General features: G+C 49.2%; 1 protein-coding gene across 2 annotated transcripts; it reads left to right on the plus strand.

Moving 5' to 3' along the window:
* The first annotated feature begins 10,866 nt into the window (after positions 1 to 10,866).
* HBEGF (heparin binding EGF like growth factor) lies at positions 10,867 to 21,552 on the plus strand. Of its 2 annotated transcripts, XM_004420100.3 has the most exons (6): positions 10,867 to 11,175; positions 11,375 to 11,548; positions 14,340 to 14,517; positions 19,602 to 19,757; positions 20,539 to 20,629; positions 20,949 to 21,552. In XM_004420100.3, exons 1-5 carry the CDS (start codon positions 11,130 to 11,132, stop codon positions 20,609 to 20,611), a joined length of 627 nt encoding a protein of 208 aa, XP_004420157.1. In that variant the 5' UTR covers positions 10,867 to 11,129; the 3' UTR covers positions 20,612 to 20,629; positions 20,949 to 21,552. The 2 variants fall into 2 exon arrangements, with proteins under 2 accessions (XP_004420157.1, XP_087285829.1); XM_087429703.1 differs by lacking the exon at positions 20,539 to 20,629 and having other exon boundaries at positions 10,931 to 11,175.
* Positions 21,553 to 25,273: the final 3,721 nt, after the last annotated feature.

Genomic DNA, 25,273 nt, shown 5'->3' on the forward strand with positions numbered 1-25,273 from the left:
TCTTGCAATAATCTCCCTGCTTCCACTCTTTCTTCCTTGCCCAAAATCTATTCTCCACACAGCAGCCACAGGGATCCTTTTAAAAGGCAATCAAGCCACATTACTCTTTTGCTCAAAACTCACCCAATACGGGCCAGCCCCGTGGCTTAGCGGTTAAGCACGCACAGTCCCCTACTGGCACCCCGGGTTCGGATCCCGGGCGCGCCCAGACGCACCACTTCTCCGGCCATGCTGAGGCCGCGTCCCACATACAGCAACTAGAAGGATGTGCAACTATGACATACAACTATCTACTGGGGCTTTGGCGGGGTGGGGGAAGGAGGAGGATTGGCAACAGATGTTAGCTCAGAGCCAGTCTTCCTCAGCCAAAAGAGGAGGATTAGCACGGATGTTAGCTCAGGGCTGATCTTCCTCACAAAAAAAAACAAAAACACACACAAACAAAAAAAAACCTCACCCAATACATTCCCATTACTCCTAGAAGAAAAATCAAACTGTCATGGCCTACAAGATCTATAGTCCAGCCCCAGCCCACCTCCCTGACCACATCTCAACCCTTTTCTCCTTGCTCACTCCTTTCCTTGGTCTGTTATGCAAAGCCTGTTCCTGCCTGAGGGTCTTAGCTATAGCTGTTCTCTTTGCAATGAAAGCTTCCCCCCCCAACCCCATCCTCACATGACTGTCACCTAGGTCTCATCTCAGACATTACCTACTCAAAGAAACCTTCCTTTCCCACCCAGTCCTAAGTGTTCACTCAGGTCACTCTCCATCACACTTCTCTGTTTTATTTTCTTCCTAGCAGTTATCACTGCTAGTAACTGCTTCATTTATTTGTTTGTCGTTTATTGCCTGCCCCTCCACACTTACACACTGGAATGTTCCCTCCACGGAGCAGATATTTTATCTATTTTCTGCACCGCTGCCCCTAGAGCACCTAGTGGCACTCAATAAATACTTTTTCAATGAGCGCATAGAAAGGGAGGGGCTGGGAAATGAGCTGCACTTCTCCTGGAGGCCACACGAGGGTACTGCTCCCCGTGGACCGCATCTCTCCGCTGCTCCCGTGGGCGGAACGGAGGAGTTCGTTTCTGCAGCTGACCCGCCGGGGCCCCGAGATGGCGAGATGGCAAGGAGGGGTCATTGATCCTCTGCCTTGCCCTGGCCCATCGTGGGCTGCTTGGCGGGAGGGGGTGTTGGGGGAGCGCAACAGGAATGGGGAGAGAGGGCCAATTAGGCTATCTGAATGTGGGTCAAACTCCCCACTAGATACCTGGGACCCATCTCCTCCCTGAGAAACGGGACTCAAGCTGGCTCTGTCCACCAACCCCAGGTCTGGACTTGGAGAGATTCGCCCAAGTCCAAGGAGGTCCCAGGACAGGAATTAGAGGAACGAGTCACTTTACCAGCTGGCGACCAGGTGCTGAGTCTGAGGGGGCAGTTGGTTTCAGATCCAGGAGGAATAGAAACTGGCCTAGGGCCTGAGAGGGCTGGGAATCCCTGTGACCACCCACTTCAAGAATGTGCCCCAAGTGGGGGCAAGTGACTCAAGGGAGCCTGAGGGGAACAGGAGCATGGATTTGGTATGAATAACTCTTCACATACACGTCCTCCCTTCCCACCCCCACTCCTGCCAAAGTTCAGAGGGTCTGCCCTTGCCCTCTCTGTGGCCCCAACTACCCTGGCTTCCAAGGCTGCCAGCATTAGAGCCACCATGCCTCCACTCTCCCCAGGCCCCACTTCCACCACTTGGGCCCTGAGGGCCCTGAGCTGGGCAGCTTGGTGAGGGATGTGAGTGGGAACCACAGGTCTCCTGTGGGCACCAGCGGTCTTCCTGATGGGGCCCAGTGGAGATGTGCTGTGTGGGCAAGCAGCCCTGGTGTGGGCACTGGAAAATACCCTGGCCCCGGAGTGCAAAGACTGGGTTCTCTTCCTGCTCAGTCGCAGACTTATTTGGTGTCTTTCCCCTCCCTGAGCCTGTTCTCTTACATGTAAACTGAGACGGAGTAGATGATTTCCAAGGTTCAAAGCATACCTTTATGCAGTACGCTGAGCTGGACCCTGAGGGAGAGGGTGTGGTGTCATGCACAGGCTGCCTGGGTGTAAATCTGGGCTTTGTCCCTTTCTAGCAAGTGGAGAAGAGATTTATCTTTGCAGAACCTGAGTTTTCTTATCAGCAAAAGGGGAATAATAAAAGTACCCACTTTATAGACTTTATTAAATGAAATAATGCATGTAAAATAGGCCTGGCACATAGTAAACACAATAAAGGGAGGCTGTTTTTATTACATAACTATGAAAATAGTCACTCCCAGAGCGGTGAAGAAAGAAAATATCATGTATTGAAATGCCAGTGTATCCAACCACTGCCCTAGGCACATTATCACTTGTAATCCTTATAACAAGCTTTTTTAAAACTTTTGATTTTTTAAAACTTTTTATTTAACTTATTTTTTTAACTATTTATTTATGTGAGTCTAATTATAGAAGAAGAAATATGAAAAAATTTGCAGGAAAAGTACAGAGAGGTCTCTGGCTGGTCCTTTTCATCCAGCTTCCCCCACTGGTAACATCTTACATGAGGATAGTCAAATCAATATGAAAACCAGGAAAATGACATAGGTACAATACTGTTAACTAGACCCCAGACCTTATTCAGATTTCACCAGTTCCTACATGTACTCATTTGTATGTGGGTGTGTTTGTCTGTAGAGTTTTATGACATTTTATCACGTGTATAGATTCACTTACAAGAAGCTGGGCAATTGCTTACCCTCCTTAAGCCTTGGTTTTCTCATCTACAAAATGGGGGTGAAAACACTATCTTCCTCAGAGGACTGTCGTCAGAATTAAATGAGACAATATAGGTAAAATGCTTACAGCAATGCCTAAAATGTGGTAAGCACTCAATAAATGTAAGTATTTATTTTAGAAAAAGTATGTTTTGAAAAGTGACTTAAAATACATAAATAATTCATATTTATTATAGAAAAACACAGAAAATACCCATAAGAGTAAAAATAACACAAAATAAAGTTTTCATAATGCTCTTACCTAAAAATAACCTTATTGTCAATAATTTTACTCATACCACAAATTTGAGGTTCATTTCTTTATTCCCACTTCACCGTAAGAAAACCGAGGCTCAGAGAGTTTAGGCAGTTTGCCATAGTCACTGATTTTATAAGTGAGGAGCTGAGATTTAATGCACACTCTTGTCTCCAAGAGCTCCCAGCTGGGGGTGATAGATAGGCCTGTGGATGAGACCAATCCAGTATGGGATGGGCTGGGATCGGCAGCAATTACTGGCTTCGAGGGCTTGCTATGTTCTAAGCACTGCCTTAGCACCTCACAGCTTATCTCAGTGAGTCTTCATGATAGCCCTTTGAGGTGAGCATCGTTCCCATTTCTAGATGAGGAAACTGAGGCTCAGAGAGGTATCCTGCCCAAAGTCAGAGTTAGGGGCCGGTGGACCCAGGGTTCAGAAAGGGGTCAGCCTGAGCTTCAAAGCCTCTGCTCTGAGGGCTTCAGACAAGATGCTGGGAGAGTGTGTGTGGAGGGAGAGTCTCTCCAGGTGGAGCTATGGGCTTCTCTGATCCTGGAGCTGGGATGCCCTTCTCTGACCCCAGACCACCGAGATCCAGCCAAGACTTGGAGTAGGCCTTGACAGCTGGAGCCTACTTCCTCTCCTCACAGTGCCCACACCCTATCTGGAGTGGAGGGCTGAGGGCCTTTGAAGGGGAAGAGGCAAAGGTATCAGAGAGACCGAGACTGCAGAGCAAAACCGCCCAAGCCTGCCATAAACTGCTCTGCCTCAGGCTTTCCAGGTACCTCTGACCTAGACTTCCAGACTCAGGAAGTGTTGGGAAGGTAACTGCAGGTACATGATTTTTGAGTTTCACACTAATTATTTATGCTCCCCTTACTTCCAGAAAAGATTTTAAAACAACAAGAGACATAGAAACAAGTAAATATTTAAAGAATGATTAAAGAGCCACATAATGAAATCAAATTGGAGAAGAAAGAAATAATTGTCCTCAAAATGCTGGGCTAGGGATAATCAGTGAAACTGAGTACCAAAACTTAACTGTGAGCTTCCTGGTAGGGGATGCAAAAAGGGAACATACAAATTCCACACCTCTCATTATCTGATAAAAGGAATACCTATACCGGATAGTCATGAGCCAAATTTCCTAACCCTGAACCACAAGAGGAATTTATTACACCTTATTCAGGCACTGGCCAGGGACCTTATCTGTAATAGTATCTAGAAGAGCACTTTTACAAAGGATAAAGAAAGGCTTTTCATGTGAATATCTCTTGCATTAGTGGTTCTCAACCCTTTCAGAATCAATATTTCCTTTTTATAACAAATATGTTGTTAACACCCTTTTACTATACTGAAATGAAGTTCACAGATAATATCCTATCTGTACATTTACTCTGTAAAGAAAGTCAATACCTTGATTAATATGAAAGAGAAAGTGATTAAAAATAAAATATTATTTGAATATGCAAATGCTTGGTCACAACTACTCTAGAAATCTCAATGAAGTAGCCCATGGCTTGCACCTACACAGATTTACCTTGAATGTGACAGCTACAAATACTGACTGATACAGGTGTGTTGTTTGGCAACTCAGATACCACCAAAATGAACAATTCACACTAATGTCATTCCTGGAAAAGTCAGTGCAAAAACTCTTTTTACATTTTTGTGTAAATTAGAGATGATTCTAGGCTCATGTAATTCTAATCAAGTTTTTTACCCATACAAATGTCTAGCAGGACACTCAAAAGCAGTGTGGAATGTGGGGCAACTCTTAATTGTGTGGGCCTGACAGCTTTTTCCCCAAATGCCTGAGGACTCCCTAGTCAGTGACAACCAAAAACTCCCCCATAGATTCCTAGAGAGTCCCGTAGGGGGCAGTATCTCTTCCTTTGTGAACCACTGTCTTAGATCAACCCTCAGTTATAAAAGAGTAAATGGATAACGTTAAATTGTTAAATTCCAGCTCTGTGACGGGACTTATACATTCCCGGTACAGGATGTGATGTGACCTCATTCCAAGGCTGAGTCCTGGAGAAGTTAATAGTACTGACTTATTTATATAGAGCTTTCCATTTTGCCAGACACTTTCAGAGATGCTATCTCCTTTAACCGTCACAAGAACCCCCTAAGTGGATTGTTATTCTCCCCATTTATAGAGGAAGAAGCTGAGGCACAGAGATAAAGGTTGTCATGCACTATAGATCAGGTACTGCTGATTGTCTTAGAATTGTCTCAGTCAGCCTTTTGACAGCAGCATGACTGCAGACAACACAGGATGGATGTCACTGGTCAGTGCCTGAATACAGAACAATTGTTTCAACCCCTCATTTTACACATGAGGAGCCTGAGGCTGGAAGAGGGAGGGGGGTTGTGTGACGGATGAGTGAGGAATCACTTGCCCCCTTCTGCTGACAGACAGCCATCTGTGCTGGGGGATGGCTGAAGTGGCAAAGTCTTGGGATTGGAGATGTTAATCTCTCAAAGTCACAGAAATGAGCCCACAAATGGAGGAGGATGGCTTGTAATCCAGACCTGAGCCAAGCACATTATAAATACCCCTTCCTCAACATCTGGGGATGACAGGGATTCAGGACCCCCCTAAGTCTCCTCCCCACCTCATCCATTCCTATTCTTCATCCTATTAAAATGGATCCTGACCCCAGGCAATCAGACATGGGAGCCTGTCCTTCCCTGGGTGTGCGTGAGGCGTTTTCTGGCACTACCTCCAGTCAGCGTAGGAGGTGCAAGGGGACTCCAAAGGGCAGGCCTGAGTTCAAATCCAGCAGCATCCCCCAAATGGCCTGATTAGCTGGCTCAGATGGGGATAAACAGCAGGGTTGAGAAAACCAGCCTGGGGCAAGGAGCAATGACCCTTTACCTTGAACTTCAGAGTTTGTGTAACTCTTGGCTCATGGCCACCTGGTGATAGATGTACCCTCCATGGAGGATCCCCTCCTTTATTCCTCTCCCCAGCCAGCAGAGCTCTGGGTCTGCTTAGGACTCACTTCTCCTGGTCAGAGTGGAAGGAGAAGGCAGCTGAATCCCCACCCCCAGGGAGCACATGCTTCTCTCTGAGCTCTGAGCCAGGTTTGTTTTCTTGGATGGAAGTTTCCAAAACTCCAAATGGCCTTGCAGATCCACTATCTAATCGGTAAGCATGGCCATCTCCTGGGAGAAAGGGCCCACTTCAACTCTGAAGATGGCTGGGCCAGGATAAAGCAGCACCTTATTTAAGTTCCCACTTGAAGGAAGAAAGAGAGGGAGGAAGGGAGGGAGGAAGAAAGGAAGAAAGGAAGGAAGCAAGCAAGCATATGTTCTTTTTGTGTGTGTGTGTGTGTGAGGAAGATCAGCCCTGAGCTAACATCCATGCCAATCCTCCTCTTTTTGCTGAGGAAGACTGGCCCTGGGCTAACATCTGTGCCTATCTTCCTCCACTTTATATAGGACGCCACCACAGCATGGCTTGAGAAGTGGTGCCTCGGTGCACACTCGGGATCTGAATCTGGGCTGCCAGCAGCCAAGCGCGCGCACTTAACCGCTACGCCACAGGGCCGGCCCCCAAGCACATGTTCTTAATAGCAGCTGTCACCGAGTAAGCATCTACTATGGGCCAGGCATCATATTCTGCTTTATACACATGATCTGATTTAATCATCACAAGAGTCCTATAGTAATAGCTATTATTATTATCCCCATGTTGTAGATAAGCAAACTGTAGGGCAGAGAAACTGACTAACAATGTCCAAAGTTAGAAAGCTGAAAAAATAGCAGAACCAAAATTTGAACCCATGGCTGTCTGGCTCTCGATAGTGTACCCATTTCACTAGCTGCCCTGCTGCCCTTACAGAATCCTCCTTCCAGCCTGTGAGGCAGAGATTCTGATCATCACCCCCCAGGACAGATGGAGTGCTGAGCCTCGGTGAAGCTGATGATGTTACTGTCTATAGAAGCAGAGAGAGGGCAGCCGTCATTTTATCCATTTGTTCAGGGTGGTGTTGAGCTTAAGAGCACAGGCCCGGGAAAAAGAGAGGAATTCAAACTGAGGCTGAGAGTCTCACTAGCTGGGTGACCTCGGGCTGTTTCTCACCTCTTTTAGCTTCAACCCTTTAAAATGGAGAGGAGCGGCTAGTCCTAGGGCTGTTGTGAGGATCACACAAGATAATGCCTGTGGATTGTTAGGTGCCTGGGAAGTGTCATTACTTAAAGCTACTCTGCCTCTGCCTCAGAGGTTCAGATTTTGGTCAGGTGCTTGACACGTTATCCTGGTTAATTATGTAGACCAGTGCTTCTGAACCTGGCTGATGTCAGAACTACCTGTCAAAAGTATAAATGCTTGGGCCCCACCCCAGGAGGTTTTGAATTAGGATCACTGGGGTGGGGCTCAAACCTTTTTATCTTTTTTTTTTTTTTTGTGAGGAGGATCAGCCCTGAGCTAACATCCATGCTAATCCTCCTCTTTTTGCTGAGGAAGACCGGCTCTGAGCTAACATCTATTGTCAATCCTCCTCCTTTTTTTTTCCCCCCAAAGCCCCAGTAGATAGTTGTATGTCATAGTTGCACATCCTTCTAGTTGCTGTATGTGGGACACGGCCTCAGCATGGCCAGAGAAGCAGTGCGTCGGTGTGCGCCCGGGATCTGAACCCGGGCCGCCAGTAGCGAAGTGCGCGCACTTAACCGCTAAGCCGCCAGGCCAGCCCAAAACCTTTTTATCTTTAATAAATTCCCAGATAATTCTGATACACAGCCAGTTTTGGGGGAACCAATCGGCTTGTGTAGACATCTCAGCCACAGTGGGAAAGGGACTCAGGTTGGTCCCCTCTCCATGTCCCCTTTCTCCCAGCTCCTCCCCGCTGGCTTGTGAGTGCTCTCCCCAGTCAAGGTCTGTATGGCCCAGCAGTGAGTCAGTGGCACTCAGTGTCCCATGGAGCCTGGAACACACAAAGGGCTGGGAAGCACTATGCCAGGGCTTCTGCTCTGGACTTGCCCCCTTGTGACTCACTGGTGGCCCAGGGCCAGTAAGTCTCCAAGCCTCACTTTGCTCATGGTCAATAGAAAGTCAGGCAAAGCGGAGTGGCCTGTTTGGACTCTGCTTTCTTAGGAGTGTGTCCCTGGCACTTGACAGCCAGAGAGCAGGTGGGGGAGGCCTAGGTAGGAGGAGGGGAAGACGTGAAAGAACCCTGCCCAGCTGTGCTTTCCCATCAACATCTTATTTGATGCTCACCAGTGATAAGGAATAAAATCCAGCGCCTACCTAGACCTGTCCTCTGTTATCCATCCCTAGCCTTTGCTTCAATGTTATCTCATATCCCTCCTTCCTTTCTGGCTTTCTTGCTGTTCCCTGAATGCTCCAAGCTTGTTCCCACCTCAAAGTTTTTGCACTATTTGCATGGCTTGGAATGCTTTTGCAATGGATGATCACAAGCCTGGTTCCTTATTATTCAGGCCTCAGTTTACATGTCACCTGCTCAGAGAGGCCTTTGCTAATCATTCACCAAATCTAGAGTGTCATCCCAAGCACTAGGACACATCACCCTATAGTATATCATTGTATTTTAACTTTCATCTTTGTACTTGTCATCATAGAATCTATTTTTCCTTCTTTATTGACTTATTGTGTTGCCCTTCTCCCCTACTGTGGAATGTAAGCTCCGTGAAAGCACGTCCTTGGCTGTCTTGCTTATTGCTGTGTCTCTAGTGCCTGAAAAGCGTTCAGTGAATGTTTGTGGAATAAATGAGTTAATGAGGTTGCCCCAACGTGAATTGTGATTCCTTTTTTGGGTCAGAGGACATATACTCAAGGTTCTGAGAGGGGAAGTGACTGTCCCAAAACCATTCCAGGCCTTTTTTCTTCTTTTTCCAGGCCCTTCCCGTAAAACCTGGCTGACACACAAACCTAGCTGGGGTGAGGCTCCTAGGTGTGATGAAAGCTTGGAGTTGCCCCATGAATGGGGCTAAAGCTGATGTGGGGGTGAGAAGGCGGAAGGACAGAGCACGCGAAGGGAGAGGCAGGCTGGGACAGGAGAGCAGGGTGTGAACTTGGCTGCGGGTGGGGGGAAGGGGGTGACTTGGCTGTGTGTCAGGAAGTGTCTCCCTCCACCCTCCCCGGGGGAGAGCCATGACCCCAAGGTGGCTTTGTTTTGGGGAAGCAGGTGGTCAGGCAGCTGCTGAGGGAGAACAAAGGTGTGGCCTGGGTGGTGACCATCCTCTGAGGTCTTAGACCTGATACTGATCACCCAAAGGAATAATCCCACAGTGGCGCTTGGCCAAATAGGTGACAGGTGAGCTTCCGCCTGAAACCAGCCCAGCCACAACATGGAGCCTCAGACCTGTGGGGAAGGGAGAGAAAAGAGGCCTCTAAGGGAATGGAATAGTCAAGGGAGAATGCTTAGTGATAATAATAACAACAGGTCACATTCAGTGAGAGCGTATAATATGCCTGACACTGTACTAACTGCTTTGTGTGTGTTCCTTCATTCAGTTATCAAAAAGCTCTCTACAAAGTAGGCATTATTATTATTGTCATTCCCATTTGAGAGATGCGGAAACTGAGGCTCAGTGAGATTAAATGTCTTGTCCAAGGCCACACAGTAAGTAGCAAAGCCAGGATTCTAACTTAGGCGTGTAGTGATTCCCTGGAAGCTTAGGCCTGGGGAGAGCTGCTGGGGGCAAGTTAAGAGGGCACAGCCCGACTGACCCCTGCAAAAGTGGGGATGGGGAGAGACAGTGGGATAGACTGTGTATAAATAGCAGGCCTGTTTTTATCCCTACACATGGGCTGAATCAGGCAAGCGGCTCTATCTGGCACAATTTGAGGGCTCTGAATGCCAACCCAGCCCTGTGTCGTACAATTCCCTCCCCAGCACGTCCCTGGGAGCTGAAATACCTACTGAGAGAGTCATTTCTTGGGTGAGGACATTGACTCCAGAAGACCCCTGTAAAAATACGTAGGTTGGAAGAGAAACGCATCAGTCTCCTGGCATCTGTTAAACATAGCAACCTAGGCTAGCCAGCTGGGTCCTGTGGCAGAGGGGCTCAGCTTTTATGCTGGAGAAGAAGGTAGTGTTCAAAGGCAAGGAAAAGTGTGAGGCTTGTTTCACAACCTGTGTCTCTCCAATCCCAGAAGCCTGGGAATTATAATTCATAGTTCAGAATTCCTAATGGAGATTATCTCCGCTGGGGGAAAGATGAATGGCAGCCATAGCAGCTGGAAGAATACTAACTTCCTTTGCTTTTGCTGGATTGATACCAAGTACCCGCAACTGCGACTCTGCTTACTTCGGGCTCATGAGACCTACCGGCATTCATGTGTCTAATTTTTAAATGATAAATGAATTAATTATTATTTACTACTTGCTGCGTTGGTAAGCAAAGAAGTAGGCCTCTGCTTAGAAGGTGACATGGATGGAGATCCCTGGTTTGGAGCAGGGATGGCCAGAGGAACCAGGCCTAGAAGAGGGGAGGCGACGAGGGGTGGCAAGGGCAGAGCTCAGCTCAGCAGTCACAAGGCTGCAGCACGACAAGCGTTTGGGGAAAGGTAGGAACTGGTCCCCGCCACCTGCCGCTCAGCAGCTCTACCCACAGTCAGCCCAGTGCTGCGCTGGCCTGGTCCCAAAATATGTGAGCGCCACCCCCTCCTCCCGCCCCCTTCCCCCCGCCGCGCCCGCGGGGTTGGGGGCTGCGCGGCCGGCGCCGGGAGCCGGGCGAGCTTCCCAGCGCGGGAGGGGGGGGGCGCGGCGCGGGACGGGGCGGAGCTTGGGCGCCTCCGGGAGCCTTATTCCCGGCCGCGCGCGGGGGAGCGCTCAGTCGACTGAGGGAGCTGCGCGCGGCACGCGGCTGGTCTGCCTGACACAGGCGCCGGGGCTCAGGCGGGCGGACAGACGGACGGACGGAGTGAACAGACAGACGCCCAGCGGCCGAGAGCTCGGCACAGGTCCCAGCCAGGCTTGCACCCAGAGGCCGGCATCAGATCGTGCACAGCGGAATCTCCTGCGCTCCGCCCGCCCCAGCTCCCGTGCCAGCGCCCAGTGGCCGCCGCCTCCAAAGTGATTGCTGCCTTGCCGCCTACGCCCGGTCCGGGACCATGAAGCTGCTGCCGTCGGTGGTACTGAAGCTCTTTCTGGCTGCAGGTAAGAAAGCTGCAGACGCCCCCGGAGGTCGGGGGGTTGGGGACGCTCTGCTGGGGGCACGGGGGAAGGTCGCTGCAGCGCCCCTGGCGCGGGCCACTTGGTGGGGCCCGTGCTCTCTGGCAGGCGGGCTCCGGCTTCGGTGCGTGGCGACCGGAGGTCTAGGAGGGGGATCTGATGCAGCCTCGCCCCTCACCCACAGTGCTCTCAGCGTTGGTGACCGGAGAGAGCCTGGAGCGGCTTCGGAGAGGGCTGGCGGCTGGAACCAGCAACCTGGACTCTCCCACTGAATCTACGGACCAGCTGCTGCCCCCGGGAGGCGGCCGGGGCGGGGAAGTCCTGGACTTGGAAGGAGCAGACCTGGACCTTTTCAGAGGTGGGTGTCGGGGCTGTCCATCCTCGGGCCCTGGTGGGCAGTTGCAGAACAAGCGGATCCCGGATTGATGCCGTTTGGGCACACCTGTGGGTTGGGGGTATTCGTGAAGGATTTCAACAAAAGCTCCTCTGCCTGACAAGCGTTCTGGGGGATCCTGGAATACGGGTCCTGTTGTCTTTCTTGTCCTTGGGTCTCATGCTGAGTTGCTGCCGTTCTGGGTACTTTGGGGCACACTGAGACAGGCAAGGTGTCTGGAGTCGGTGCATTCCTCTGAGGTAAGCTGGGTGATAGGAACAAGCTTCCTCAGAGTTCTACGTAAAATGTAAGGATGGAGCAAGTCCTAATTCTCACATCAGATGACTGTTATGTCTAAAATAAGGTAACAGACGTGGAGACGCTAGGCATATGGTAGGTGTGCAGTGTTAGTCTCCTCTGTCCACCTGACTCCAGGTTGGGGAAACAGAGGGAAATGAGGAATTCTTGGTCTTCCCAGGTGAGCCCAGCATGAATGGTGAGCACTGGGTCCCTAGGGAGCGGTATCAAAATGCTGGGTGTCTACCAATCCTACCCAAAGCCTGGAGACTTCCTGACCACCTTGAGTCCCTGAGAGACTCCAAGCGGGGAAGGGCCTGGTGGGATCGTCCAGCCAGCAGATGTGGCTGTGGCTGAGTACAGGCATAGGGCAGAGTCCAGAGCCTCCAGCATTGCCTGCTTCCCTGCCCCCAGCCACCTGCAGCAATTCTTGAGGGTGGAGCAGCGACTGATCCCTGGAGCCCCGGAATGACTATATTTGGTTGGAAAGATACCCACCTGTTCTAGCCCCGCCTGCTCCTCAGCCACCATTCTCCCTCCTTACCCAGAGTTACCCTTAGGTGCTCTCTGCTTTGTGTAAATCACAGGTCTGCTCCCAAGCGAAGCCTGGGCTCCCATCCTTCATCCTTTCACAGGGGCCCTTTGGGGTCGCCCCTGGCCTGAACAACCTGGATTCTCCTGGACCTCTCCTCCTAGGCTGGTCAGAGCTGGGCTGTGACTCACCCTCCACCCACACGGCTGCTCCTCATACCTCTGCAGACCTGACTCACTGCTCCCTCTCCCTGGCAGGAGCCTGGCTGTCACCCTTTCACTCTCTCCCTCCCTTTTCTGATTGGCTTGGCCCTCCTGCCTCAATTTCACCACGGCTCTGGTCACTGGGTTCCCCTGAACATCTGCCTCACCTTCTGAGCTCTGAAGGGGCCTGAGTCTGCACCAGAGGAAACAAGGGACTGTGGGACGACTGGCATCTGCCTCTCTTCCCTTCTCTTGGCTTTTCTGGGCGAAGACTGTTTTTCAGGCCTGGGGATCCTATCACCTAAAATAAATGTTACCATTTATTAAGTGCCTACTCTGTTATAGGCCATCAACATGTTATTGTGGGTTAATTAATACTTGTAGCAACCCTCTGAGGTAGGAAGTCCTGCTATCCACTTTTTACTGAGAACCCCAAGGTTCAGAGACATTAAGCGCTTGCCCAGGATCACATGGCTGAAATCAGAGCACGGGTCTGCTGACTTCAGAGCCCATTCATTGTGTCATTCCTGGCTCAACATCCCAGGTGCTCTAGACTTGTCTGGGGGAGAGGACGGGGATGTGAGACAGCTTGACGTATTGGGAAAGAGCACTGCATGTGGAGTTCAGAGACCACATTTCTGATCCCAGCCTTGCATGACCTTGGGGAAGTTTTTCATCTGAAAATGGAAAGCCGTGATATTCTTTGAAGTCACTTCCAGCTGGATGATCCTAGGTCTCCAGTCTAATGTATGATGCTCACCCTCCTACCAGACATGTGGCTACAACCGTGGGCAGCAGGCACCTTTTTTTCTGCTGGGGGCAGGGGAGAGGGGGACAGGCATCAGACCCCTGGGCTAATAGGCGTAGCCTACGCTCAGTCCCAGCTGGATGTCTGTGTGAGGTTGTTTTTCCCCTTTTGAAGTGTGGAAAGAATAGGGGGAGTCATTGTTCCAGTTCCTTCGGGATAGTTCCTTACTTTCCATCTTTCTACCCCTTGTATACACTGTATTCCCCATCCTAGAGGTCTATAAACAGGACATTTGGGGATAAATGTTAATGGACCTTTGAGAGAAGTGGTGAGCTGCAAAAGGCACTGAGCAGGGTAAATATTTTGCTTAACGTCGAAAAAGCAAGGCCATGAACAGGGCTGGCCTGCTTGCTGTCCCCAGGCCTGGCTCTCCCCTGGGGTCACAGTACCCTGGTGCTAATGGGTACCCCGGAGGGGGCCACCTGGACATGGGCACTGTTCCTATTTAGGATCCTCCTCCCGCCAAAAAACCCTCCAAGAACCTTCTCCAGAAGCAATTTTTATCTCTGACACTGTCTTCCTGCAAGTGGGTCACTGAGTGCAGCATCAGGAAATGAGGCTGATTTAAGGCCAAAATAGAACCAAGTGGGCGTGGAGGAGTAGGAGATGGCGATGGACAGTGGGATGGGGGTGAAGCTGGTAGAATTGCCCAATCAGCTGCAGTTACTCAACAGAACCTAGCATTCTTGGAATGAGGTTCTTAAACTGAGTTTATGAAATGCCTTCTTTGGGACCCCCCTCGCCTCTGCTTCCTCTACCGCTTTCTGGCAGTTCTGTCCAGTCTTCCTTCAGCCCTTGGGAGGCACTGATCCAAGGGGCCTTCCCAAGGTCTCTGACTTTAGGTGAGATCAAAGAGTACATACTCCTTCCAGACACTGTTCTGATTCTTTCCCCCCGGGAGAGTCAAAGACTTAACAGAATGCTTCTCTCCTGCAGCTGCTTTCCCCTCCAAGCCACAAGCTCTGGTCACACCAAGCAAGGAGGAACGTGGGAAAAGAAAGAAGAAAGGCAAGGGGTTAGGGAAGAAGAGAGACCCATGTCTTCGGAAATACAAAGACTTCTGCATCCACGGAGACTGCAAATATGTGAAGGAACTCCGGGCTCCATCCTGCATGTAAGTGTCCCTGCCCCAGGATTGACTCTCATCAGCACACTCTTTGTCAGCCACGTGGCTGTTCCTCGTTGTCATTGTTCCTTGAATTCATAATTCCACCTAGTTTCTTCTCAACCTCTGGGCGGAAGTTGGGAGGAGGGAAAATATTTTTAGTCAGCGGAAGGGGCTCCCCCCGCATGGGATGCAATTTCCTGTGGCGTGGGTTTGTGACGTTCTTTCATCCTTGGGGACATTTCCTGCTTGCTCAGAAATGAGCATGTGGCTAGGAGAATTGACACCTGAAGGCAGATCCTTCATTCCTACCTCACGCCCTGCTCCACATAGGAGAAGGCAGTAGGACACATGGCAGAGTGGGCTTCCTGGGCAGAGTGGAGCTACCGTGGCCTCCTTTCCCAAGCCCCACAGGCAGGTATGAGGTGCATTTGGACACATGCTATGCAGGTGTGTGTGTACTCAGACATATGTGCACATGAGTGAGCAAATGTGGGTTGATTCTAAGACATGGCAGGACTGTACACAAAGTGATCATCATAGGAGCAGGGAGAAGCCTCTCCTTCCTTCTTCCTCACCCCAGCAAAAGCCAGGAGGTGGAGGACATGGTGGGCATTGGCCTTTGGCTGTAGGGGTGGCAGAACACTTCCTTTGTTCAAGATTAATGAGAAATGGAACCAGACCCAGTAGGCATCAGCCCCCAGTCAGGCAGTACCACCCCTTCCCTGGGCAGGGGTGGGGGTGGAGAGACTGTGGGCTCCCCCAACCACTCTGTTAGGCCAAGCCCAGCAAACGGCTGCCTTGGCAACCCCTCAGGGATGACGGCACTGCCATGCTCTCTGGCAGGCATAATGTCGCCACTGTGCCTGAGGCCAACACCCACATCAGGCCGCAAACATCCACTGTCTTCCGCTGGGCACAAGGTCCCTATTGGGGAGGCAGGCTTTGTGACCTAGGAGACTCTGGACAGGGCCAGGAGACTGTTGGGTGCACACAGTCTCCCAACTAGTCAAGAAGGCTGGCTGCCTGGCATCTCTTCTACTGTGATTGGAACAGATCCCTTGGCTTTTTAAAGCTTCCTTGTCCCATCTGATCTCACATGGCAGAGCTGTCCTGTATTTGGCAATTAGCAGACAGACCCATCACTTCCCACCATGTCCACAGTCACTTGTGTGCCCTCTCCCCATATTATCCTTCCCAGGGTCTTGAGACAAGGCAGGAAATGTTTGTCTTAAATTTGTAAAATGGCATCATTAGCACAGGGTGGAGGCAGTGACTCTGAGGGTAGTCAAGATGGCTTGAGGCCAGGAATCTATCTGGGCCAAACTGGTCCAGGGCGTTGGTGGATAGACTTCCCTGCTGAGAACCCTTGTAAGGCTCTACCCACCTAAGCCCAGAGAACCTAGATAAGGGTGCCCAGGGCCAAAGTGGCCCTAGGGATGGTGATGATAACTATGATGATGCTTTCTCTCCTTTGCCCTGGAGCTTCACAGTTCACATTTAATATAAATTGGGCCCAACAGGTATGTGTTGAGCACCTACTTGGTGCCAGCTCTTCTAGTGGATGGGGAGATATAGTCCTGTCCTGGGATTCTCAAAAGCCTTCTGCTGGATAGGCAGGGCTTGCTATCTCTGCTTGAAAGATGAGGAAACTGGAGCCAGGAAGTAGGAAGTGATTTGCCTGAGATCAACAGCTAAATAAGTGGATGGAAACAGGACAGGGACTCAAGTGCCTGACTTCCAGTCCAACATGCTTTCCATGCCCCCAGGCTGCACTGGGTGTTGGCTTGCGTCCTTCTTCCCTGTCTGTCCTTACCGAGTTTGAGCAGGATTTTATAGAGGGCAGCTGTTATCCTAGAGGTCTCTTAAGGCTTTTACTAGCCTAAGAGCATGGCAATCTGATTTGAAGACTTTGTGTCTTCTTCCTAGATGGATTTTCAAGGGGCTGGATTCTGTGTCTAATTTGGCTGCCTCCTGCCTCCAGCCCTTTGTACTCAGAGCAGAAGGCAGCAAGAAGACACAGAGCTCCTGGTGTGGGGGAATGTGACATCTGGGCACCAACATCCAGAGCCCTTTGTGGCTCCTCCTTGCCTCCAGACCCAGAAACCGCCAGCCAGGGTGTGTCCAGGCTGCCATGGTGAGCTTGAGGCCAGCTGGCTTCCTAAGCCAGCCCTCTGCAGCCACTATCCACAGGAAAACCCTTTTGTGTCACCAGCCAAAAGTTGCCCTCAAAGAGCAGTTTCCTGGGGCTCCTGACTGGCTGCTGACCCAGAAATTGGCTGCAAAGTTTCCTGTGGCTGGAGGAAACCTGGGGCAGTTGGGCCGAGGAGGACTCAGAGCTGGAAGAGAGACAGGCCTGGGGGCTCCACTTGGCCTCCCTACCCAGAGGATGAGAAGGAGTAGCGAGCCCCCTTCTCTTCGGCTCCATCTGACTTTGGTGCCCCATTCATTCCTCAGGATATGGGCAGTACCCTCTGGAGTCTGATTATATAATAACTCACACATATGTGAAACTCGGCCTTTTATTAAGTGCTTTCATCTATATTATCTCATTTCACAATACTCTAGTGAGGTAGGCATTTATCATTCCTGTATTTTACATGAGAAAACCAGAGCCTGGAAGGTAAAATAACTTGCTCAAGATCACCTGGGTAGAAATAGCAGCAGAACCAGTCCGGAACTCATGTCGTCTGAGTCCCCTCCACCAGATGGTTCCCCCTCCACCTCCTGGGGTAGGGGAAGAGAAACTCAGTTTGGAAGATGTCTCTGGACCCTAGAGGGTTCTTGCTTCTGTTGTAATACAAGTTCTGAAATGGTTCACAGACATGTCCCATTTTGATGGGTCGCTGGCTCTGGGCAAGACACACGATCTTGCCCCCACCCAGAGATGCTTGGAATGTACTTGTCCCCCCTCCTTCCCTGGGGAAGCCAGGAGTCGTCTGCAAAGGGAGGGGGAAGTGGGTAATATTAGGATGTTTACATTATTACCCTTTTGACTCAGGGTGGGGGTGGAGGGATTATGTAACTGAATTGCAGGACTCTGAGGCCAAGCTTTATTTCTATCATCTGAGTAACTACCTGTGGGGTTTGAATGATGGGCTGGAAGTGAAAAACAGACTGAGCTTCAGCGTCCCTCCCCCCAAGAAAGCATAGTCTCTGAAGTCATTTTAAGATTAAATGAAATGATCCTTATAAAGCAGTTAGCACAGAGTGCTTGGCTCATAGTAAGCTTTTAATGTTTGCTATTTATTATTATTTATTATTCACAATAAATAAATAATAATAATATAGTCAGAGAGCAGGTCAGACAGCCCCAGGAACCCATCAACCCATCAGATATGTGTTTCCTTCAGGTAACCTGCACTGTTCAGAGTGGAAAGAATCATGAACTTGGAATCTGCCAAGACTGGTTTTTAGTCTTGGCCCTGATGCATCCTAGTTGTGAAACTTTGGGCAAATCACTTAATGTCTCTGACCCTTCATCTTAGTCTTTCAGTCTGTAAAGTGGGGCTCTACCTATCTATCAGGGTGTTATGAGGCTCAGTTAAGCTAGTAGATAAGGAGTGTCTTGTAAACTGTAAACTGCTGTGCACAAGTGATTTTCCAGGGGTGCTCCTGAGAGCTTCCTCCACGTCCTGGCAGGGTGGGGGTCAGTGTTTTGCCCACCTGGGCTAATGGGACAGGTGTGTGGAGAGGCTGGGCAAGGAACTGTGTGCTCTGCCGTGTGCGTAGTGGGCCAGCCTGACCTACATTTATCCTGCAGTGAGGTGGTTCCCCCAAGCACCCAGGAGGAGCTGGGGCAGGGAGAGGTGCTGGGCAGGAAGGCAGGGGCAGGGATCCAGCACCTCCAGCCTGGCCCATCAGCTGCTGGGTCTAAACAGGTTCATTTCCCTGATGCCACTCGGCAGGAAGAAGGGATTCCTTGCTCTGAGGCACCAGGTGTACAACCTCCTTCCCAGAGGAGGCACAGGTCGAAATAGAGGGCCACCAGGTTCTAAATGTTTCCTTCAGCAGCCTAGTGGCCTCAAGTCCCCAGGCAGGCAGTGCCACTGAACCCCTAGCTGGGGTATGGGCATTCTTGGGTGTGAGCCAGTAGCACACTGAGCTCAGAGTCGGATAATCCACGTCCACATCTCTGCCCTGCTATGTGACTGTGGGGAAAGCAGCTCTGCCTTTCTGTAACGTGGGGCTCCTACCTACATCAAAAGATCTCTGGGGTGCTCAGATAAAGGAAGGGATGTGAATGTACTTGTTTCAACTGCAGGCGTTTCCGAGTCTTCCTAAGAGCTTCCAGGAAATGCTTTGTGTTAGAAGAGGCAGTTGCCATCTGATTTGTTTCTTGAATGAGAAGAGCCAAAGGGTTGTTTCTGACATTCTTCTGTGCTCTGGCAGGACAGCTGGGCAAGATGTTATCTTGGTTGGTTTGCTTTGTGCTGTGATGAAGGAGGCCTGATAGCCCAGCATTCAGAGGCCAAATGCTGAAGTTAAGTTCTCAAGTTGGGTCCTGCATCCAGAGGGAGCTGGGAGTTAAATGAAGGGAACTTGAGAAAAACGACTCCTGGCAAAGGCACAGGACCTATTAATAGGCTGGGCAGTGTCAGAGAGGGACTGGATGCTGGAAGCATTGGTGGAGAAGGCTGGGTTTATTTCTGGGTCCGAGTGTTGAGGGGCCTCACTGAAGGGAGTGATACTGAATCCCCTCAGCTCAACCCACCAGCTCTTGTGCCTAAGTCCTCTTGACTGGCTTAAACAGAACTTCCTAACACACATGTAATACATCATCCACACGTGGAACATATCTAGCCAAGACCTTAAAGTCCTCCTTCGCTTTTTACCTGCCTGGAGCAGGAATCACAGGCCATAGGACCAGAGGGAGTGGGGAAGGTGGGGCGTGGAGTGAGGGAGGAAGGCCACAGAGCCCTCAGAGGGGCTTTTAAAAGTCTCCTACTAGAGAAGGATAGAGGAAGGCAAGGATCACTTTCAGGACTGATAGGTGGAGGGCGTGAGGAGTGGGGTTTGGCTTACGTAGGTATTGCCCAGAGAGAGAGGCCAAACCACCAACCTCATTTCTGCTTTGTTCTGTCTTGGACCAGCTGCCACCAAGGTTACCATGGAGAGAGGTGTCATGGGCTGACCCTGCCAGTGGAAAATCGCTTGTATACTTATGACCACACAACCATCCTGGCTGTGGTGGCCGTGGTGCTGTCATCTGTCTGTCTGCTCGTCATCGTGGGGCTTCTCATGTTTAGGTGAGTGTTGGGGGTCCCTACAGGCTATCTCTGCAAATCACTTTCATTCCTCCTCCTGGGTCTTCTGCTTGGTGATCACATGAGTCCTCCGATGTGCACGAATCCTGGGCTAGGAGTCTGACTGACGTTCCTGAGTACAGGTTCCCCAAGAACCTGGCTTCTCTGGTGTGACACGAGTCCACTGTTTAGAGCCCAGGGCAAAATTTGCCAGGCCATAGCAGGTCTTGCTTCTCACAGCAGGCCCAGTAACCCACCCTTGGAGCCACCTCTTTACACAGTTCTGTCTCTTGGCTCCATTCTTTGATGGCATTAATGTGTGGTTTGGTAGTCAAGGCATGGGTGGTGCTATTGGTATATCCTTCCAATTCTGAGGCATCTGGACCTCAGGCCATGCTTCCAGTCCAGGTTATGTTCTAGACTGGGGGTCACTCTATGCCCATTTTCAACTCATCTGTTGTGAGGCCTGGACCAAGTTACCTGTCTTTCTGAGGGTTATATTCTTTTAGTGATTGTAATCTCTGTTCACCTACCTCATAAAGATGTTGTGAGGGTTATATAAACGAGGTGAAAGTTCTTAGCAAATGGTAGCCTGCTGTTACACACAGGCATCCCTCAGGGAAGTTGGGCCTTTGACCCAGAGGTCTGTTGGGCCACCATGCTCTCTATGCTTTTCCAAGTAGTGGAAGGAACCACCATGGCAGAGTCCTTTGGAAGGACTTGCTCTGGGACCTGCACCCTGTCACAGCAGGCAGAGCTTGCTCACAAAACTTATCTTCCTTAGGTACCATAGGAGAGGAGGTTATGATGTGGAAAATGAAGAGAAAGTGAAGTTGGGCATGACTACTTCCCACTGAGAGAGACTTGTGCTAAAGGTAATGGTCCGTCCTTTGCCCCAAGGCACCATCACCACCTTTCCTGGATCTGTTTCAAGACATGCTAAATCCTTCTCTTAACCTAGGGATTGGGGGGTAGGCTACTGTAGAGTCAGGGCCCCATGGCAGAATTGTTTTCAAAAAGGCTGTCGGTGCTTCATTTCCACTTAGGGTGAAAGTTGTTAGAGGGATACCCAAGAGAGATGTCTGAGAGGACAGCTTCTCTCGTTTTCATTCCCTCTCCTTCCACCCCTTCCCAGATAATCTTTCCACTTCTTAAGACTGTATTCAGCTTAAATGCCCTCTTATTGTGCTTTAGGAATCAGCTGGGGACTGCTACCTCTGAGAAGACACAAGCTGATTGCAGACTTTGCAGAGGGGAAGGACTTCACAACTAGCCACAAAGACTCCTTCATCCCCAGTTGCCATCTAGATCGGGCATCCCATAATTGCTTTGCCAAAATACCAGAGCCTTCAAGTGCCAAACAGAATATGTTCAATGGGATCTGGGTCAGAAGAAAGCAAAAGTGAGGGACCTTCATGCCCTTCTGATTCTCTTCCACCAAACCCCACTAACCCCTGTAAGTTTGTTTAAACATGTATCTTCTGGATTAAGATGCCAGTTAAATTCCATATGCTCCAGGATCTTTGACAGAAAAAAAAAAAAGAAGAAGGAGAGGAAGAAGGAAAGATTTGTGGACTGGAAGAATGTAACAAAGATTGAGAAGCCATGTACTCAAGTAGCCACCAAGGGATCTGCCATTTGGGCCCTCCAGCGCTGGATTTGATGAGCTAACTGTGAAATACCACAAGCCTGAGAACTCTGAATTTTGGGACTTCTACCCAGATGGAAGAATAACAACTATTTTTTTTTGTTGTTTGTTTGTAAAATGCCTCTTAAATTATATATTTATTTTATTCTATGTATGTTAATTTATTTAGTTTTTAACAATCTAACAATAATATTTCAAGTGCCTAGACTGTTACTTTGGCAATTTCCTGGCCCTCCACCCCACATCCCCCACCATCTGGCTCAGCATCACGCTCCTCTGCCGCAAATCTGAGATGGCTCTGTGACCCATCTGTAGTAATCTATTGTCTGTCCACATTTCCGAAGATCTTCCATGATCAGAGCGCCACAGGGGGAGGTCTTTGCGGTCAGGATGTAGGAGTTAACTTTGTCAGATCCACTCTATGAGTTGGACTGTGGTCTTGCCTAGGCGATTTTGTCTACTGTTTGTGTTTTGAAAGCCCAAGGTGCTGATATCCAAGTGTAAGAGATATTAGTGTTTCCCAGTGTCCTCTCCCTGCCAAATCTCAGAAGAGGTTGGGCTTCCATGCCTGCAGCTGTCCTGGCTCCTCACCCTCCATGGCCCCAGGCCCACAGAGTGGGAACTCACTCTCCCTTATGTCAAGACATTTCTCTTACTCCTGCCATCCTTCTGGTGCTACTCCATGCAGGGGTCAGTGCAGCAGAAGATAATCTAGAAAAGGTGTTAGCAAAGAAAAAGGCTGTGGAGGAACAGGAAACATTGGAGCTGACTGTTCTTGGTAATTGATAACTTACCAATTGCTACAGGGAATGTTGGAGGTGAGGAGGGCTTTTGTGTAAACCCACCTACCTCACCAAAACTACAAAGGTATGCTGTCATGGTCCCTTCTGGAAGTTTCTGGTGCCATTTCTGAACTGTTACAACCTGTTTTTCTGAACCTGGTTCATATTTATACTTTGCAATTCAAATAAAGATAACCCTTACTCCATAACCTTCTGTCTGCTTGTTTTAACTGGGAACTGGTTTAACATCAGTATTTTTTAAGCCCTGACTCGGTATTAGGCTCTATGCCAGGCCTATTTATGTACACTATCTCAGTATCCCCAACAACCCTGTGATGGAAGTACTATTGTTGTCCCATTTTTCCAAAAGAGGAAACTGAGGCTCGGAGAGATTGTGTAACTTGCCTGAGGACACACAGTTGGTAAGTGACAGAGCTGGGGCTTGTAGTCTGACTCCAATTATTTGTCTTAATACTTATACTACCTCTGAGACAAGAGAATAGACCTTTCACATAGAAGTTTGGCTGGCTGCAACCAGGAAAGACATTCACCCATTCACTCAACAGACCCTGGACTCAGGCCCTGATCCTGTGCTGTATTTGCAGCAGGCATTGCTCCTGGTGGAAACAAGGTACCTTTGACTCCCCTCTTGTGCTCCACAGCCAGTGTACCAGCAAATCTTGACTGCCCTACCTTTAGAATACGTGCTGAATACAGCCACTTCTCATCACTGCCGCTACCATCACCCCAGTCCAATTCACAATCATCTCTTGCCCAGACTCTTGTGATGGCCTCCTGTCTCCTTTCTTCCACTTGCTCCCATGTAACCCATTTCCAACATAATAGCCCAAGTGACCATTTGAAAAATAATCCAGATCTTGTCTGCTTTGTGAGCCTTCCCTGACCACCCTGTTATGCAATAGCATATTCGTCCCCCACCCCACTCTTCTTATTCTTCTTACTTATTCTTCTTATTTTTCTCTGTAGCCCTTATCACCATTAACATATTCTTACTTGTTTATTTTCTGTCTCTTCCTACTAGAATGCTAACTCCAGGAAGGTAGGGATGTATACATTGCTCCAATTCCAGATTCTAAAACAATGCAATTGAATTGTAGGCACTCAATATTTGTTACATGGATGGATGAATGTAAGAAATTACTAAAGTCCAGTCTAAGGCCAGCAAATGGACAGACATGTGATCCAGTGCTGCCCTGGAAGTGTGGTTGGGTTTAAAGAAGGGCCTCTGTTGGGGAGGGTGAATGCGGATGACAGGATGAAAGTGGAATTTGGGGATGGTCATGTGCCCAGGGTGTCCTGGGTGGATTGGAAGCAGAGAGATCCATTGTGAGGGCCATTAGACAAGTGCTACTGGACTGCCCCCTCCTCATCCTCCTCTCTTAGAGAGCTGTGACACCCTGAAGTTTCTCTGAGAGCCCACACAGAGAGCTTGTATATACTTTGAATATCCTTTTAATACTTTGGGCAGCAGTAACTACCAAAGCTAAACATATGTGCACCCTATAAGCCAGCAATTCCGCTCGTAGGAATAAACACAAGAGAAATGAGTAGGTATGTTCACCAAAAGATATGTGCAAGAGTGATCTTAGCATTATTTCCAATAACTAAAACCTGGGAGCTACCCAAATACTCCTCAGTATTTGATGAAGAAATGAATAAATTGTGGTTTATCTATAAAATTAAATAATAACAATATGAATGAATCTCACAACATAATACTGAGTGGAAGGAGCCAGACACAAAAGGGTACATTATGTGTGATTCCATTTACTTAAAATTTTAAAACATACCAAATTAATCTATGGGGAAAGAAATCAGGAAAGGGATTCCTATTGGGATTGGGCACAGATAGGGGGACTTCTGGTATTCTGATAATATTATGTTCCACCATCCGGGTGCTGGCTACCCAGCTGTATTCACTTTGAGAAAATTCATTGAGTATGACTTGTGCATTTTTCTATATGTATTAAACCCCAGTAAGAAGATTTTTAAAGACTTGGATAGGGGTCTCTTGTGCTATTTGCACTATATAAAGCTCTGTAAAGTACCACTGTATTACTTTGGTAATCGGAAATCAAAAATAGCACAGATGTCAGAAATAACTGTGGAGCAGTGAGTTACTTTGAATTCTTCATGGGGCTCCCTTTCCTGCTTCCAAGCTTCAAGTCTCCAGCCTCATTCGGGCTTGGGCTGTTCCCAGCACACTTTGTTTCTCCAGCTAATGTTTCCTGCCTGCTCTGGGCTTCCTGCCTTTCAGCTACTCTCTCCTCCTGCCCCTGCTGCTTATGGGAGTTCTCCACGTCCCTGAGCTCCCCTGGACTTCTCCTGGGCTGATACAGCCCTGGGAGTCTCTGAACCTACAGCCACTTCTCAAGACTGGCCAGCAAAAGAAATCTGTCCCTCCTGAGCACTGAGAAGCATTTGCCTCTTGTCTGTGGGCTTCCTTTTCAATTGCCTCTGAGATATTCTCTTTTATAATGTTCGTAATAACCATGACTAGGTTAATAAATATTTAATATTCACGGAGTGCTCACTGAACACAACCCACTGGGCCACACACTTTAGGTATCATCTCAGTTACGTCTCCCCACAGTCTAGGAGGTAGGCGCTCTCATCAGACCAGGGTTGTAGACGTCTAAGGCAAGCGGTAAATGCGGGGTGTGAACTCAGGAAGCCTAACACTTAAGCCTTCACTTGAACCATTAAGCTGCATTCCCAAATGAGTTCTCAGTGCCAGACTTGTTTTCTCCTCTTCCCATATCCAGAAATAATACAGTGAAGAAATCATATGAAAGGGATTTTAGAGAGCAACTCCTTAGAGCCCAAGAGTTTCTTCTCCTGCCCCTACTTTACAGATTCACTGAGGGAGGCCCGCGGTGCTTTATCAGGGGGCAGGAGAGGGAAGAGGAGCTCAGGCTGACACAAACTTGGGTCTCAGCCCAGGCTCCGCTGTTTGTTAGAAAGTGCACTCAAGCATGATACCTTAACTCTCTGAACATGTCTCCCTATCTATAAAATAGAGATACTAAAAACATCCACTTGGAAGAGTTGCAAAAATGACGTGTGAG

Source organism: Ceratotherium simum, chromosome 4 (genome assembly GCF_057802395.1).
Source record: "Ceratotherium simum simum isolate JZ-2026a chromosome 4, ASM5780239v1, whole genome shotgun sequence".
Taxonomy (NCBI): Eukaryota; Metazoa; Chordata; class Mammalia; order Perissodactyla; family Rhinocerotidae; genus Ceratotherium; species Ceratotherium simum.

Excerpts from the sequence above, each read along its gene's own strand:
- HBEGF (XM_087429703.1), top strand. The coding sequence starts at position 11,130 with ATGAAGCTGCTGCCGTCGGTGGTACTGAAGCTCTTTCTGGCTGCAG. Across the intron at positions 11,176-11,374 it reads GAAGCTCTTTCTGGCTGCAG|TGCTCTCAGCGTTGGTGACC; the intron begins GTAAGAAAGCTG and ends CCTCACCCACAG. Across the intron at positions 11,549-14,339 it reads AGACCTGGACCTTTTCAGAG|CTGCTTTCCCCTCCAAGCCA; the intron begins GTGGGTGTCGGG and ends TCTCTCCTGCAG.